Below are 17,156 nucleotides of genomic sequence, written 5' to 3'. Positions count from 1 at the left end.
AAAAAAAGTTATTGATAAATAAGTTACGAATTTAAAAAAAGACTACATAGTAGAAAGAAATATAGTAGAAAAATTTATTTGGTTGTAAATCATACTTTCGGTAATTTATTCACAATTTATCCATAAACAATTTTATTTATTTTTTGTTGATAGACTTAAAAACATATTCGAAATTAATAAAAACTGATAAAATGAGTTGGTCCAAATCTCGAAAAAAAATAGTACGTAAACTTGTAGAATAAAATAAAGATAAAATAGATTAAAAGTTACTAAGTGTAAATCAGACACAAAGTGGACTTGCAACAGGAAATACAAAATGAATTTGGAATTTACTTCGGAGAACTAGTGGTCAGAAAGCCTAGTATCTTATAAACTAAGAACTAGATTGAAAAAAAATATCTACGACTGAAGTAAGCCATTTTGCGCGAGGTCATTTAGATTGTTTTTGTTCAAATAAAGCTTTGGTGTCACTCAAAATATAAAAACCTAATCTTGAAAAAATGATTTTAACAAGAAATTGTTTGATATATTTTGTTGTAGTTTTAAAAATATGTATCAAAGCTCGTTTATTGAGTTTAATTTTAAAGATTATTATAGGAATATTTTTTTTTGTCAAAATAAAAAGTGTTATTTAAATTTTTATATTTGTTAAAACATTATAAAATTATTTATTTAGAAACCATACACTCAATCACTAAAAATTGAAGTAATGCTCCACCTAAAAAGTTACTATAATATTATAAAACTGTAAAACTTATAAACTTAAGAATAAACTTTTGTTTACGAACGACTTTTTGTAATTGTAGTAATTTAATCTTATTAAATTAGTTTTAAAACATATCAAAGTAAAGGTTTTTTTGAAAAACTTGTCAATTTTCCGCATCCCCTAACAAAATTACCACGCGTAGCCACTGCTTATTTAGACAAAACTTTTTAAGGTTTTTTTTTTGTTGTTCAAAACAAAATAACAAAAACAATGCAAAATTTACCAAACTCATGTAAAAGTTCATCCACTTAGCAAGCTCTTTGAATGATATATAGATAGCTATTTGGTACGAGTGTTACTAAGTATTTTAGAGGAATATTTTTAGGAGTTTATCAAATAATTTTTTTCTTAACTAAAAGTATTACTCAGGTTACTAAGTAAAGAGCTTATCTAAGTAATATAAGTGTTAATTTACTATTACGTCGCATGGGGTGTTGCACTGCCGCAATCGCACCACCTTAAAATTTTGTAAGAAAACATTAAGTATCTATAGCGTTTTCGTTATTTTTTAGAACAAAATCTCTTATATAACTCCTATTTAGAAAACGACCATTTTGCTCACTTCACTGCCGCAAAGTCTTAGCTGACTGCCACAAATGAACTCAAAAAGGCAAAATTTCTTTAAGAATTACCGCAAAATTAATATCTTGCGGTAAGTAAGCTAAGTTGAAAATTCCTTAAAACAGTACAGGCTTAAGTATCATTCCACAAGCTATTGTAAACAAAAATGAAAACAAAGCTAAGCAGAGGTAACTCGAGTAGAAGCAACACAAGCAGAAGCGATTCGAGCAGAAGCAACTCGAGCACCGGCAACTCGATTTTTTTTTCTGCACCACCTAGGAAAAATATCACGCGACGCCACTGCGAACTTTCATAGAAAATTAATGATATCCTATAGCAAGCGACATCGCCCTTTTATTTTGGAAAATACTTTTCTTAAAAAAAATATATAGTTAACAATCAGGTGTGCATAAATATATTGAATTGTTAACTTTTATATTTAATTATGTCGCATTTGTAAAGGTTCAGGCACATTCGCTAGACTGACTGCAACATTTAGGTATAATTAAAAGTTAAGTAACCGCAAAAAGTCTAACGTTAATTGTGCCTGTGCATATTCTATTATGCTATAATGTAGCGAAACGATGAATTTCTCAAATGTGAAAGACAAGAAAATCAAAACTTTCTACGTACGATGTCTTCTTTGTACGCTTAAAACTAGATGGCATGAAAAGAGTACTAAAGGGAAATGGTGAGACGTATTGGTCTCACCACTACGTACTATACAGTAGAGTAGACTTGGTTACGTTCTTAATATAGGTGAAGTGTACATTGAAACTAGAATCTTTTCAGTCTATTCTGTTTATGATACACATCATTCTGTTTTACATTTTATCATAAGTCATAATTTTTTTATTAATTATTTGGCCGTATTTCTAATACCACTAACTTAGAGGTAATCATGTTAGCATTTTTATAACTTTGAAAGATTTTGTCCGTGTAAAACTAAGTTTAACCTTATAATTTTAAGAAAAAATTTTCTGGTTACCATGTGATAAGACCAGGCTTTTTTAAACCCTGACTTATTGGTTTCATAACATTTTCATAAAACTTTCCGCTAAATGGCTCTCTTTATTCTTCCTTTCTCGTTTTTTATTATACACGAAATCAAGTAAAATGTATAGGTGTCAGTATTTACTGTTTCATTTCTACCTTTTCTTTGTTTTGAAATAGTTTTGTTAATTGATTACCTATGTTTCTTGTGTTTAATGAATGTGTATATACAGTAAAGTGTTTTGTATAAGTTAGAGTCATGAAGACAGCCAACTTATCAGTTTAGATTCTTTGGTTAAAGGGATATATTAAAGTAGATAAATTAAATTATAAATATAGTTTAGGTTTATTTATATTAAATAGCAGCCTTAGATTCGATTCCCCTCAAATTCCCGGTTTGTTACAACATTACTTTTTTATAGATTGTTTATAATTTTAGTGAATCAAAATTTTCATACTTCTTTAATCTAGTATTAGATAAGTCATGAAGTATCATAGTAGGCATAAACGAAGCCTTTAAATATAGCGGTTGTAAGTTTTTAAATTTTATTACACTTAGATCGTCATGCGTCTAGAAGAGGATTTATAAAACTTTTCGACAAAACTGCTCACTTTTTGAAATCGCCTCCTGTTCGAAAGTGTTTTTACCAAAATATTTGAATTTTATTAGGATCCCGAATTAGCTAATCTTAATTAACAGGTCTATATTTAGCAGGTTTAAACACTTTTAAATACATTTAGTTTAAGCCAAAACTTTTATATTATTATCTAAAGAGTTAATGCAACTCAACAAATTTGTTTTAGCCATACAACTGTACTTTAAATAACCTAATACTACTGAACTTTTGAATTTATTTCAAATTGGCATGAAAAACCTTAATTTAATGTTCAGTTTAATTTACAAAATAAAGAAAATAAACTATTGTTTTGGACTTCCAAAAGAAACTAACACTTTTTTGTTTTCAGTCTGAGCTTATTTAACAAATTAAAATAGGCACTTAAGTATTTGTCTACTAGAGTTTTTAAACTTTACCTCAGGAAAAATATTAAATGAAGTTTAGTGTTTGGATGAAACTAAATAAATATTAAAAATTGCACAATAATCAGAACTGAAGTTTTCAACTTTGAAACACCCTAGAATAGAATAAGCATTTAAGTGTAAAGAACAGCTTGCAAAATAGAACTTAGTTAAAGCTATATGTCTTCAAACAGAAATAAGTTAAATGATACGTCAGATTAAATACTATTAAATAAAATTTTGTATAAATGATGAACTCTTGAGTAAATTCAAAATAAAAAATCCTTATATATTGTATCAACATGCTAATAAAAGTTTCAAATTATAGTTGTTCTGCTTTAGAAACAAAAACTTAGTAATAGAAAAAATAGAGTAATAAAACTGCTTCTTATCGCTTTAATAAACGTTTCGAAATAGATAAATAAATGGCTCATGGTAAAGAACATATTTGTTTTCACATTAAAGGCTCTTTATTAGCTATGGCAAGGTTTTATTATCAGCTCTACTCTTTGATAATTTATATTTGAAAAAAAAAATTACATGCCAAGTTTTTATTGTTACGTCACTAATGTTACGATGATAGATTATTAGAAATGTAATCTATTTAATTTTATTTATTCACACGTTAAAAGATAGTAAATTTAATAAGTAGCGGCATTTAAAATTCAAGCTTACAATAATTGGATATCAAAACTTATTTTGTCTCAGGAACTTTGCAGAATTAATCTAATCTAAAGTTTAAGCTTTTAAAATACTTTTATCTAGATAAACTTGTAACCTACTCAACTTTAATGTTAAACTTTTAAACAAAAAAAACTTTAAGAATTTATTTATTAAGTTATCTCAACTAAACAAACTGTTAAAAACATGAAAACTTACTCTATATTGGTTGCAATTTTTTAATTTTGACTAAATTTTTTGATTTATAACATTTACTAAATTAAGTACTTCATAGTTAAAAATATTTAACTAATGTACAACTAAGAATAATATCTAGACATAAATGTCTTAAACTGATTAAAATTAATTTAAAGATTTTTTTAACTTTTGTAGTTTTTCTCATTAGAAAAGGTAATATGTTGTTTAACCAACATAAACTATGTTTAAATTATGTTTAATTATTATTTTTGCATAGTTAAAAGAATTTGCTGAAAAAGTACAGTAGTTATAAAGAAAAAATTCTAACAATATAATAGTTCAATTGTTTTCTTTGTTTATAAACTTTAAACGATGAAATCTGAACTGATAAGTAATGCTAATATTAAATAACAAACTTTTAAGTCAACTAAGTTTTTCAAACCTTTTAAATATCTATAAGAAAAATTGAGTACTTTAAATCAGTTTTAACTTTTATCTATTCAAGTTTAGATGATTATAACGATAATATCAAAAAATCTTTCTCGCCAGAAGTATATACTTAATTACTAATGATGTTATGGAATACAATTGAAAAGCTTTCAAAGGATAAAATTCTTAGTTTAGTTGAAAATACTACCGATTTTGCAATTAGCAATGGAATCGTTTTATTTGATAAAGAATGTTTACCTAAAAAAGTTTGAAAGTTTACTCATAAATGCCCTTTTATATAAATATAATGATAAACTATTTAGTTCTTTTACGTAATGCTTTTAACAATTTAATGTTTAAAGCAATTATTTTTTTTGTGAATAAGCTGTTTACGTACAAGACTATACATCATTGTTCTACATTATATCTTATTTAAAATATGTGACAAAAACTATTTTATTTATTTAATACTTCTTTAAATCGTTACAGGATAAATCTAATGAGTTATTCGAAAACTAAATAAATAAAATACCATTTGCAACTTATTGATTCAAAAAATTTCAAGTTTATAAATTTAAAAAATGAAAAGTATAGTAAAGTCATATTAAGTTGCAAATGGTGTTGTACACACAAAAAAATAATCATCCGACAACAGAATTAATAAATGAATTTACATATTTAAAATACCGAACAGAGGTACAAAAACATACCAATAACTTTATTTCCATCTCCTATACCAAAAAATGAGTACTACAAAATCATCCGAATTCAACCCAGCATCAACAAATTAATGCATCTTATTAGTATGGATTTTGAATTTATGTGCACTGCTCTTAAAAAGTAAAAATAAGTTTTAATTGTTTTTTTTTAATACGATTATTTTAGTTGTAAATTTATTTCATTACGTCAAAACTTTAAAATTTCAGTTTGTATAAACCGGATGTAGAAAAACATAATTTATTTATGTTATTAAACAATATATAGTTTATTTTTTCAAAACTTTAACTAATAAACTAAGTTTCGGTCAAAGATCTCGTCAGTACTTATATAAACTCTTATTAAAATGGTATATGTATTAATTCTCCTCCAAAAGTAGAGATCTTTGTATATTGTTTTCAATAAATCAAAACATATATTATAAAACAATATGAAAATTTAAAACTCAATCGAGCTTCTTTACATTTTAGCGTTGCAGAACATGATAGTTTTATCTATCGTTTGTTGGAAATTTACAAGAAAAACTTTGAAGGTTTTAGTCAAAATGAAGTAAGCTTTAGTTTTAATCTGTAATTCACTTTTTAAGTTTTTATGTTTTCAAATAAGAACAAACTAAATAGACCTAAACTTGTATCCTTTTAACGAACTTATAATGAAATAGTTAATCCGTGTTTAAATTTTTTAGATAATAGTTGTTATACCATATTTGTAGTGAAAAAGTCATAACAATAAAAGTTGTTTAAAAACTAAATATACCAGCATAAGATCAATTCTAAATACAAATATATTAAACAAGCTTTTATTTACTTTTTTACTGATACATGGTTGACTTCTAAGGTCAGTAAAACAACAAATTGCTTTTCTGGTTGCAATATCATCCAAGAGGATTGATAAAGTAGAGTTGCTGTCCATTTTAAAAATGTTTTAAATTTATACAATTAAAAGTAATTTTACCTCTATAAGTAACATAAGTTTAAAATAGTTATGCAAAGATATAACTATTAATGATTGAAACTAAGGTTTTTCTATATTACCCAACTACATGCAAAAACTAAATCTTTTGTAATTCTAGTATTTAACTATTTTTACTTTTTTAAATAAACATTAGTTTTTTATTCTTGGAGACTTCAACCTACATCATGCAGATAGGAAAACTAGCAGTAAAAATTACAACTAATGCCGCAGAACTTTTTTTTTTAAGTTTCAGATAACTTATTAACTTATATAATTGAAATGTTTAACATAAAACTTAGTTTATATAATCTCATTGTATTTATTAAAATATAGGTTTGAACATAAACTTCGATGATCAAACCGCAAGCTTTCGGTAGACTGAGAGCTTAAACTGAGATTTGAGATTGAAGACTGCAGGTTTTTTCGGTTGCGACTAACTGATGAGTTTCAATAAGAGCGAAACCTGGTTCTCAGTCTAGAGAAAACTTGTGATCTGATGATCGAATTGGTATAATCAAAACTTACATAACTATTAAGACATTTACCCTGAAAAATAATATTCTTTTTTATAAATAAATATTGGTTTTATAACTAAGACTCTAAATCAGGGTTTCCCAAACTTTTTTGCTAATGGCCCCCTTTAAAGAGTTTGAAAAAGTAATGGCCCCCTTCAACATATAGATTACTCATAAACTACAATAAAATACACATAAGACCTTTTTTTTTTTTTTTTGCTCTTCATCTGAAACTCGAGAATATCTAGTGTAAGTTTCTAAACTGCCATAGAATACACATAAGACTTTTTTTTTTTTTTTTTTGCTCTTCATCTGCAACTCAAGAATATCTAGTGTAAGTTTCAAGTTATGGCCTCATGGCCCCCCTGTGGCTCCTTTACTGCTCATGGCCCCCCCTCTTCCCCCTTTGCTGCTCATGGCCCCCTGAGTATCTGTCATGGCCCACTTTGAGAAACCCTGCTCTAAATCTTGTTGTTTTTTTTGACTAGTTAGTGTAGAAATTACTTAAGCTGAGTATATTTTTTTTCTAGTTGGACTTCTCATAAATATTCATTTGAAAAAATATGCTCTTTCGTATACTAAGTTTTAGTTTGTACATGTGGGGATACTTATCGAGGTCATAGGGGCCTGGGATACCGTAGTACCGTTACTTATTAGAGGGGTTCACCCGTCAGAGTTAGTGAGCTAGACCTACAAAATTTTCTTGTTTCGGCTGGGCGCATTGATCTTTTTAAACCTGGTGTTTAACTATTTTTTATTAAACTTATGAACAGATTACCTGAACTTTCCTGACATATTAGGTTAAATTAAATAGTGATAAACTTGATGTATATAAAGTAGCATTAATGAAATTATTTTATTAGAAAGTGACAAAGCAGCTAATATATCAGTAAAACCAAAATACCGCAAAATAAAAACAAAAAATAAACAAAAACTATTTTACAAATTATAAACATTCTTACCGAGTGTCAGAAGCAGAATCTTTAAGCAAAATCAGTGCATTAGTTAATGGCTAACTGAGTTCAAAATCAAACATTGTTTAGGTTTTTGTAAAAATATTTTTGATAAATGATTCTTTAGCGCCACTGGTGGTAATTTATAAAACATCAAAATGAATCTATTTTATTACAGATTAATATTTTTGTTGCAGTTTTTATGATAAAATTTTAAAATGTATCAAAAGACTTATAAGGATTCGTTTTATATGATATTCATTTATTGTCTATTGTATAAACTTTTTGTATTCTTTTTCTTGTTTCTTCTGTTTAAAAGAATCAAGTCTTGGCTCCTGGCAGGCTAAATCTAACGTTTTACAACAAGCAATGATATGAACTGTTTAAGGTTATATAATAGAACTTTAAAACTAAAACTTAGTCAAAAAACATTAAAATGAGTTCCGTTCTAGAACAATTTACCAAAATAAGGGTTAAAGTATTACAACACTTCCAGCTGGGTGTGCCAAAAAATTTTCAGTTACAGCATTTTGGACTAGGGAAATCTTTTCATCTATAAATATTTTAGTAAAGTTTGTTAGCCTATACCTCAATAAGTCTAAGTTAAAAGGTATCTGTAGAAAAACTATAGTACAACCTGTTTTGTAACATATTAGGTAACAAAATGACTAACTATGTCTCCTAATAGGCATTTTCTGAAAATAAGCAATTTCCAGTTAAAATCTATACGGCTACTTGTACGAATAAGACAATTAGTCAAAGGTTTACATATCTGACACGTAAGAACGACTGAGGCTTATAGGGTGTACTATACTGTACGGTACGTACATATACACGAGAAAATGTCAGACAGGAAACATAATAGATCAGACTTTACTGAAAACTTTCCGTACTAAAAGATACTGACTTAAAAATTCACTTTTGGCACAAAATAAAACATATTTTTAACTTATTGGTGAAGATTGAAATATAAAAAAATTGTTTATGCAGTAGCTCTGGTGGGAGAAGTTTTTTTCTTAGGACCATATTAAGTCTTTTGCTTTTGGAGCCTCAATTTTATATTTTTAAAAACTGTAAAAAATATATTTTTTGCATTATCATTCATTGTTATTAGTTTTTTATCAATTAAGGTATTTAGCTTAACTTTAAAACTTTATAAATATGTTTTTATATAATGTAGTGTTTATATGCTGACATATTTCAGAGCAAGAAGCTATATGGTCGGCGCCTTCACCAAAACATTGATTTAATTTTTTTAAAGGTAAACGCTAAAAATTGCTTCTAATAGTAAAAATTGGTTCACACTACCATGATCATCAAGCCACAAGCTTTCAATAGACCAGAGTTTCCCAAAAACTTTTTTTTCAAAAGACCCCTTAAAATTAAAAAAAAAACTATGGCCCCTCGAACATCATTTCTTTAAAACTACCATTAAAAACGCTCAAGACCTTTTAGTTTTTGTTTTTCATCATCAACTTCAAAATATCTAAAGTAAGAATAAAATTATAACCTCATGGCTCCCTGTGGCCTCTTTACTGCTCATGACGGTCCCTTTGCTGCTCACGGTTCCCTAAATGTCTGTAATGGCCCCAAGGGGGCTACTTAGCCCACTTTGGGAAATCATGCTATAGACTGTGGTCCAGGTTTTGTTTTAATTAAAACTTGATAGTCAGTCACAATCGAGGAAATTTGTTGTCGTCGATCTACAAAATGAGCCGATATTTTACACGAAGCTACCATTTGCGAGTATGATTTGTGACATCGAGAGTTGCCTCATTGTCATGCAACATTAATACATTCCAGTTAGCAGTTTACTGAACAAGCAGTTTGTTAGTGACAAATTGATAAAAAAATACGCAGTTAAAGTATTCAGAACGCAAGCTGAGACTTACTTTTGTTGTGATACAAACTTAAAACTAGTTTTTATGAAAAAAAATAACTTGTAATTACGTTTCACGATAAATAAACATTTCTAGATATCACCGATCGTACTAGCAACTTTTGTTATTTCGCAAGCTTAATAGCACAGTTTGCCATACGTTTTTTCTTTATCTAGTAGCTTTGAAACATGTTTTTACTTACAACTAGGCCATAATAAGTCTCGCAAGACGACTTAAATGTAAAAATATGAGTTTTCAAAATGTTAAACTTTCAATATAACAGTTGTGATTTAAAAACAATCTTACTGCGGGTACTAATATGGCTGCCCGTTGACAACTATGCTTCATCGTAAAATATGAAGGCTGTTTTTAACTCTACGACTAGAAATTTGTAAGATTGGGACTGACTGCGGTTTAAATAAAAACTAAAGCAGAGTTTTAATCTACCATAAGCTTGTTGTCTAATGATCCAGGTGATTTAATCAAAACTATTTTGTCATGAACATTATAATACAAAAAGTTAAGGTTTAGAGTTTATTTTAACTTCTGATAAAATCAATAGGTAACAACATTAGGCATATTTAGGACAGACTACATGTTTGATAGCATGAAAAATGAAAAAGGAGAAATAATAGAGAAAGCAAAACAAACCGAAACAAATACAATATCTAGTGGTATGGGTAGTATTGGAAGCAAAGCTATTAACCGGATGTATCAAACTATTCTTCGCAATGGTATGTTTAACTGTTATTAAAAAAACTATTATTAAAACCGTAAAAAAATTGAATTTATATGTAATTGTAGTACTAATTAAGAAAAAATTTAATATACCAAGAAAGAAATTGTGTACGAAAGGAAAGAAAACAAGGCTAAAATTTATGTTATTTTCGTTATTAACTTTACAACACGAATTGTCCGTCACTTTAAGCCGTACTGGTATAACTGTTTGTTTATACCGGTCAATAATAGTTAAAAGTAAATTAGCAACTTTAAGTTTAAATTATTTTTTTAAGTTATCAGGCCAGATCCGGCCTCATTTGCTAAGATCCGAACCCAATTGATTGTAAAGTAGTGAAAAAATTATATTTTAGAAACATAACAATTTAGTTCAAAAAACAACCACACTAAATTGTAATAAAAAGTTGGCAAAAAAACAAGTAAATATCAAGAACATATTTTGCTTTTAGTTTGTTAATTTTAACAACTCCATTGTAAAAGTAAGTTTTTCTACAGAGTATGAGACATCGCATTTCCCAAATAGTATTCCAGAAAATTTTGGTAATCCCGGAATAGGGCGAGGATTGGCAATGGCATGGCAAGAATACTCTAATAAAGAAGCAGTTATTGTATTTTTTGTAATGGAAAATGAGGTTCGATTGGTTTTGTTTTATCTGTTTTACAATTTGAAGTTTTAGAATTATAATACTCAAATCCAGAAAAAAAAGAATAGTTATAATAGATAATTATTCTTTAGCAACGAAAATACCTTTGCAATAATAAACAGTAAAATAATCGAATGATTCTAATTTGAAAAAATATACGAAATTTTATTTTAATTTGAAAGTTTTAAACGTTTTCAAGAGTTATACCCTCACTGTCAATAAGCTTAATCAAACAAAACTTTAGAATTAAAACATATTTTTGCAAGTAAATCAAAATTAAGGAAAAATGTAATACTACGTAGTGATTTAAACTGTATATAGTTAATTTGTGAACAAGAATAAGTTTTTTAGTAAATAATAATGGTATTTTGAATCAAAAATTTTAAAGATATTGTGTTTTTAGCAATAAAAAACAAAAACAAATTAGCTTTATAAAACACTTTTATTCTGATTTTTAAAATCTAATTTGTGGTTACATGGGTATTCAAATTACGGCAATTTAAATTCTGACAAATTGAATTTTTATAAAAACTTTTAAAGCGCCTCAATTAAAAAATTAATTTTTATTCAAAAAAAAAGGCTCATATAGGTTTAAATAATGAGATTATAAAGTAAAAAAAAAAAGATTAGGAATGTTTTTAAAATTACCAATTTTTTTTTTTAACTAACATTAAAAATTCAAAATATAAAAATGATAATGTAGGTCTAATTGATAAGATTACAATATTATATAAGAAATATAAAAATACTTATTAGATTAGATAATTAACAATAACTAGAATTAATAGAATTTGAGTTGTAAAAGTTTGAATCGTCATAAATTAGATAGGCTTGCACCCATAATTTGTATGGGGACGGGTCAAATACGCAAAAAAAAAAAACATACTTTTTCAAAAGGGGTCATATTGCACGAGCGACAACTTTGCACAAGAGTAAAAAAAATAAGACTAAAAAAAAAACAGACCAAGGGTAGGGGTAACAGCAATATTCAAAAAATAAAAGGATAAATAAAAAAAAAATTAAAAGTTTCAGCTCGTGCAAAATTATCTTCGTGAGAATGTGTCTCTTCGTAAATTTTTGACATCTACCCAATTTTTATAGTTTCTTCACATAACTTACTTTTGAAAATCTTAATAAAAATTTTTACGTACAGTTGAATCATTCTTTTTTGTGTTACAATCTTGCTCTTATAGTTTAAAATATTTTATGAAGTTTGTAATAATTTAGTATCAAAATTTTACTATAGATTAATTTACAATTATATGACACGTTAAGATTGTTGATGCAGTTAAAAATATATTCTTTGTTTAAACATAACCTGATTACCCATTTTAAGCTAAATAGCCACAAACTTAAAAGCTGTCAATATTTTTACAAACGGAAGTGAATTTTTTTTCTTAAAAAATACGTTTTATAAAGATTTAGTTTATCTGTAAAGTACTTTTATGTTGTAAATATACCTTAAACCAACAATTGTAAACAGAATTTCTTGTAAAACATTATGTTTATGATAAGATATCAAAAATTGGAACGTTGTATATTTGAAATTTGAGCTCTTGCTTATCGCATAAGTAACTTTATTAGTAACTGTATACTTTAAATTGAAATATATTCAAACCTTGATTAAAAAAGCAAAACTCAAAATAATCGATCTTGAATGTTTTAATTGTACATCAAACAAGGTATATTTACCATTTTATCCTTATAAATGTGTTTATGTACACTAAGATAAGAATCTAGTTGAATATACCTTAATAATTTGCTTATTTGCTAGTAACAAAAGTTTTTCAGTTAGTGTCTACTTAAACTTAATGCTGCATTTAAGCTTTGGTTAATCTATTTTGAACTTAAGTTTATTTTTGAAAGCTTGAAAAGCAAAAGTATTTGTAAGCCAAATTATATATACTTGAAGTGTGTAAAATTTAAAAAAATACATTATATGTACTAACAGTCCAACATAAATGACGATATGTTTGAATTGTATAAAAACTGAAAAAACACATTAAATGTTCTAACAGTCCAACATAAGTGACCAACGTACTTTAGAGTTCAATATTTACTCAATAAACAAGAGTATTAAAGTAAGAAGGAAAATTTACGATAAAGTCCTAGATAAAGTAAAAACAGACGAAAATGGAAAACTATTTGTGTAAGTTCTAAGAATCTGGTATGTTTTTAGTTTCTTTTCAACATTCTTGCTGTCTATTAAAAACCTGAATAATAAATCTAATGTTCGCAAGATAGTTTAATACTTGTACTAAATATGAGTTTGAAAATATATGCACTGTTATTTTAATAATAAAACTTATTAAGATAAAAAATAGTTTAGTGAAGCTAACTCATTTAAACATAACGTCTCTTTTTTCAAAGTTTTAATTTCATACATAAAATAATTTTTACTTGTGCTTGTAATATTTATCTTATTTTCATAAAAGGTTAAACAAAACTTTTGTCTATTAGAGATGGTGAAGAAGTTGCAGTAGCATACTTCAGAACTTGCTATTCTCCTAAACACTTTCCTACAGAACAGGTAAACGTATTAGGGTATAAAGTCATATGCACTTTCTAAAAGAACTTTTTGTTTATATATATATTTTTTAATAATATTTAGTTTTATTCATATCTTAAATAATATTTAAGTTTCAACTACAATTTAAAACAATGTTAAAATAACAGCATTGGAAAGTTAGAGAGGTAATAGAGCTAAGTAAAGCAATAAAGTCACCTTCAGTTTCTCATCAACTAGTAGGTTGTAAAAAAATTCAACAAGTAATAAGTAAAAATAGAGTCTTGGAGATGTATTTAGAAAATGATGTAAATAGTTGCAATGAAATTAGATCAACCTTCACAGGAATATACTCACTTGAAATAGTTTGTTAAAACGTATAAATTTCTTCAATCAATTTTAAGCGCAAACAATAAATTGCAAATAAGTCCTAAAATATTTAATTCTTGATAAAAACTATTTTCTACAACCAAAATGTTTTACTGTAATATATAACTAAATAGCATATTAAGGTAATTTATTTTTCTTTGCTCAAAAAAGTACTCTACAGAAGTACAAGATTTTTATTAGTCTGCATAAAACCGGTTTATTAACGCTTATAGTATTCTAGAAATATTACTATAAAATATTTGTTAACTTTTATGTATTAAACCCAGAACTTTATATCTTGCAAGCTTTCGAATATTTTGCAAGCTAAAAATACACTGTTGCATTGGTTTAATAAAACACTAGTTCAGTTGTAATTTTATCATAAAGTTACCGAACCGAAATAAATTGCACAATTTTTTTTTGGTTTAATTTAACGTTTTGCAAAATTTTAATAACTTTAAAAGGGATTAGAAGGTGACCTAATTGTAAAAGAAGCGATAAAAAATCCTGAAAAGTTTGTTCTTAAACCTCAACGTGAAGGTGGTGGTAAGTTTCTTATTTATATTAAGAACGAAATTTTTAAACTAATTAAGCTTAGTTTGATATTGAAAACTGTTAAATTTTTTTGGATACTAGTAGTTTATTATATTCTAACCATGCTTAAACAGTGTTACTGAGTTTAACTGAACGTTTAATACCTTTTACCATATATATAAACGATTTAAAGTAAAAACTTTACAGTTATTTTTAGTTTCAATATAGAATTCTGGCTATTTAAAAACTAATTATACACTTTACAGTTGTTTTTAGTTTTAGTATAGAATTCTGACTATTTAAACACTAGTTTAATATTAAAATCGATTAAGCATAATAATGTTATTAACAAATATATATATATTAAAAACTTCATTTTAACGATGTTGAAATATGAAAACAAAAAGTTTAAAATTTAAATTTTGAAGACTAATACTAAAAAAACTAATTTTGCGGTAAAGTAAACGCAAAATTTTTTTGTGCAAGCTAGTTGGCATGTCCAGATCATTACGATGGTTGTTAATTTAAAGAATAACACTTTTTAAGGTAGTTTCTGTAGAGATTATAAAAAAAAAACTTAAACTTTATATATTCTAAAATTTCATAACTTTAAGTAGTTTGTTGTTATAAAAACCATTTTATGACATATAAATTTGATTATTATTAAAAAATTATCAGCTCAAGCTAAAACTGAATACCATCATAACAACTAAGTAGACATGTAGCTTCATATTGAAATTTAAATGCCAAACTTACAGCTTAAAAAAGTTTTTAGTTTAGTTTAAACAATAACACCAAAAAAATGATAAAATAAAAAAGGAACTTTTGTACTATTAGTTTTAATTAATTTGGTACGATGTTAAAAACCGTATCTTTATATTTTTAAGATACAATTTTTTTTTACAGCTAAATTTTCTTTATTTTTCGTGAAAGTTTATTGTTTTTTAAATTTAGTCAAAGTTCACATGTGAAGTATAAAGCTATACAGATAGGAAGTTTAAAGTTATTTTTAGTGTTACTAAATGCTTTATTACACTAGTTTTAAATAGTTAATTTTTATATGATACCAGAATTTACTTAAGTTTAACTTTTACTAAAAACTAGATTTCAATCTAAAGTATGATACTTGTTCATCATTAAGAGTTGTACAAACTTCTTCAAAAAGTGATTAAAAACTGGTAAAAATAACTATTTTTTATTTCTATTATTAGACTGATAAAGCTTTGACTGTATGTTTATGTGAATATAATTTATTATTTTGTTCTACTAGAACACATAAAATTAAATATTTAAATATTAGCTGAATTTGTATCAAGATTAAGTACATTATATAAACACATTAAAAATATTCTTGAGATTATTTATTTTTTTATAAACTTAAAGTGTTTTCTTAAACATTGTTTTTTTGTTGATTTTTGAGTAAGTTTTACAATCACTATAAATAATAATTAAAATTTTTGATTTAAACGGTATCCTTTTTATCGTTTAGCTATTTAAATAAAAAGGCACTTCAAAACCACTTTAAGAGTTTAAAAAAAGTCTAAAATAGATGTATTTTATCACAAGAAAAAAGTATAGCTAGTCAATTTCACGGGTTTTAAACATATACTTTTAAAATATATTATTCCAAAAACTTTAGGAAACAATTTATACGATGTAGAGATGTATGAAAAATTAATGAAGGTTGGAATGAAAGAAGCAAGATGCAAATACATCTTAATGGACCTCATAAAACCAATTTCTTACGACAATTATTTGATAGTTGAAGGGAATGGAAGTAGAAAAAATGTAATATCAGAGCTCGGGATATTTGGTGTTTGTCTAACGTTAGTTTTTCTTCATTTCATTTACCTCGAAAAGTTTTTAGTTTTTTCCTCCATTTATCAAGCCACTGGACTAAAATAATTCAAGCGAAAGTTTACATATATTTAATTGATATTATTACTATATATATCAACAGAAGAGGACAAAAATTTTTGGAAAACTATTCTAGTGGACACTTGCATCGCGTTAAGACTGACCAAGAACGGGAAGGCGGTATTATGGTAGGAACAGGTGCAGTATCCAGCCCGTATTTATACTAGATTTTTTTTTGTGTTTTTTTGCTTCATATGTTCCTTAGATTACTACTAAATAAAAAGTAGGTTAAAAAACTGATGAAAAGACTGTATTAATTCTTTAAGCAAAATCACTTAGCAAGTGATCTTTCGTTAAAAAAAAAGTTCAATTCTTGTTCAAATAGAATCTAAAAATACTTCCTTAGGCTTTTGTACTTTATTATATATAATTAATTTTTAGTTGTTTTAGTATTTTAGTAATAAATTCGTTTCAATAAAATTGTAATAGTTTAACTTAAAAGAATTTATTTTTAATGTAATGTAAGTTATGCATTAATAATTAAGTTGTATTATATTTATACTTTAGCAGATGTAGGTTGAAATTGATTATAACTTGTAAATGAAAATAAATAACCTTTAAGGCATAACTTACCTGACAATATTTTGCAAGTTAATCAAAAAGACAACTTTTTGCAATATTGGTTGTGACATCCTGTCATGTAAAAACATTCAATCATTACGCTGTAATATCTATGCCAAATTGAACTAATAAAAAATGATTAATTGTTTTTACGCTAAAATGTACATATATTCTTCCCTGAGTCATTTAATTTTAATGGATTTAAACGATTTAAGAAACGCTAAAACTAAAGTAAGTTTACTA

General features: G+C 26.2%; 1 protein-coding gene across 2 annotated transcripts; it reads left to right on the top strand.

Annotated features, from left to right (window-relative positions):
* Positions 1–265: 265 nt before the first annotated feature.
* Positions 266–16,766, top strand: LOC145834010 (glutathione synthetase-like). 2 transcript variants are annotated; one of them, XM_082941313.1, is made up of 11 exons: positions 266–410; positions 5,320–5,465; positions 5,813–5,891; positions 10,207–10,378; positions 10,878–11,014; positions 13,045–13,175; positions 13,487–13,556; positions 13,703–13,897; positions 14,366–14,447; positions 16,075–16,261; positions 16,396–16,766. In XM_082941313.1, the coding sequence occupies exons 2-11, from the start codon at positions 5,416–5,418 to the stop codon at positions 16,517–16,519; spliced, it is 1,227 nt and encodes a 408-aa protein (XP_082797439.1). In that variant the 5' UTR covers positions 266–410; positions 5,320–5,415; the 3' UTR covers positions 16,520–16,766. The 2 variants fall into 2 exon arrangements, with proteins under 2 accessions (XP_082797439.1, XP_082797438.1); XM_082941312.1 differs by lacking the exon at positions 266–410 and adding an exon at positions 4,631–4,891.
* Positions 16,767–17,156: the final 390 nt, after the last annotated feature.

Source organism: Thalia democratica, chromosome 4, assembly GCF_965202585.1.
Source record: "Thalia democratica chromosome 4, ktThaDemo2.hap1.1, whole genome shotgun sequence".
NCBI lineage: Eukaryota > Metazoa > Chordata > Thaliacea > Salpida > Salpidae > Thalia > Thalia democratica.
Note: the sequence above shows the minus strand (reverse complement) of the source record. Positions and strands in the feature narration are given on the sequence as shown.

Bases quoted from the DNA above. Each gene is read 5' to 3' on its own strand.
- LOC145834010 (XM_082941312.1), top strand. From the start codon at position 4,766: ATGATGTTATGGAATACAATTGAAAAGCTTTCAAAGGATAAAATTCTT. The intron at 4,892-5,319 runs GTTTGAAAGTTT...AATACCGAACAG, and splicing joins AAGAATGTTTACCTAAAAAA to AGGTACAAAAACATACCAAT. The intron at 13,898-14,365 runs GTTTGTTAAAAC...TAACTTTAAAAG, and splicing joins GAATATACTCACTTGAAATA to GGATTAGAAGGTGACCTAAT.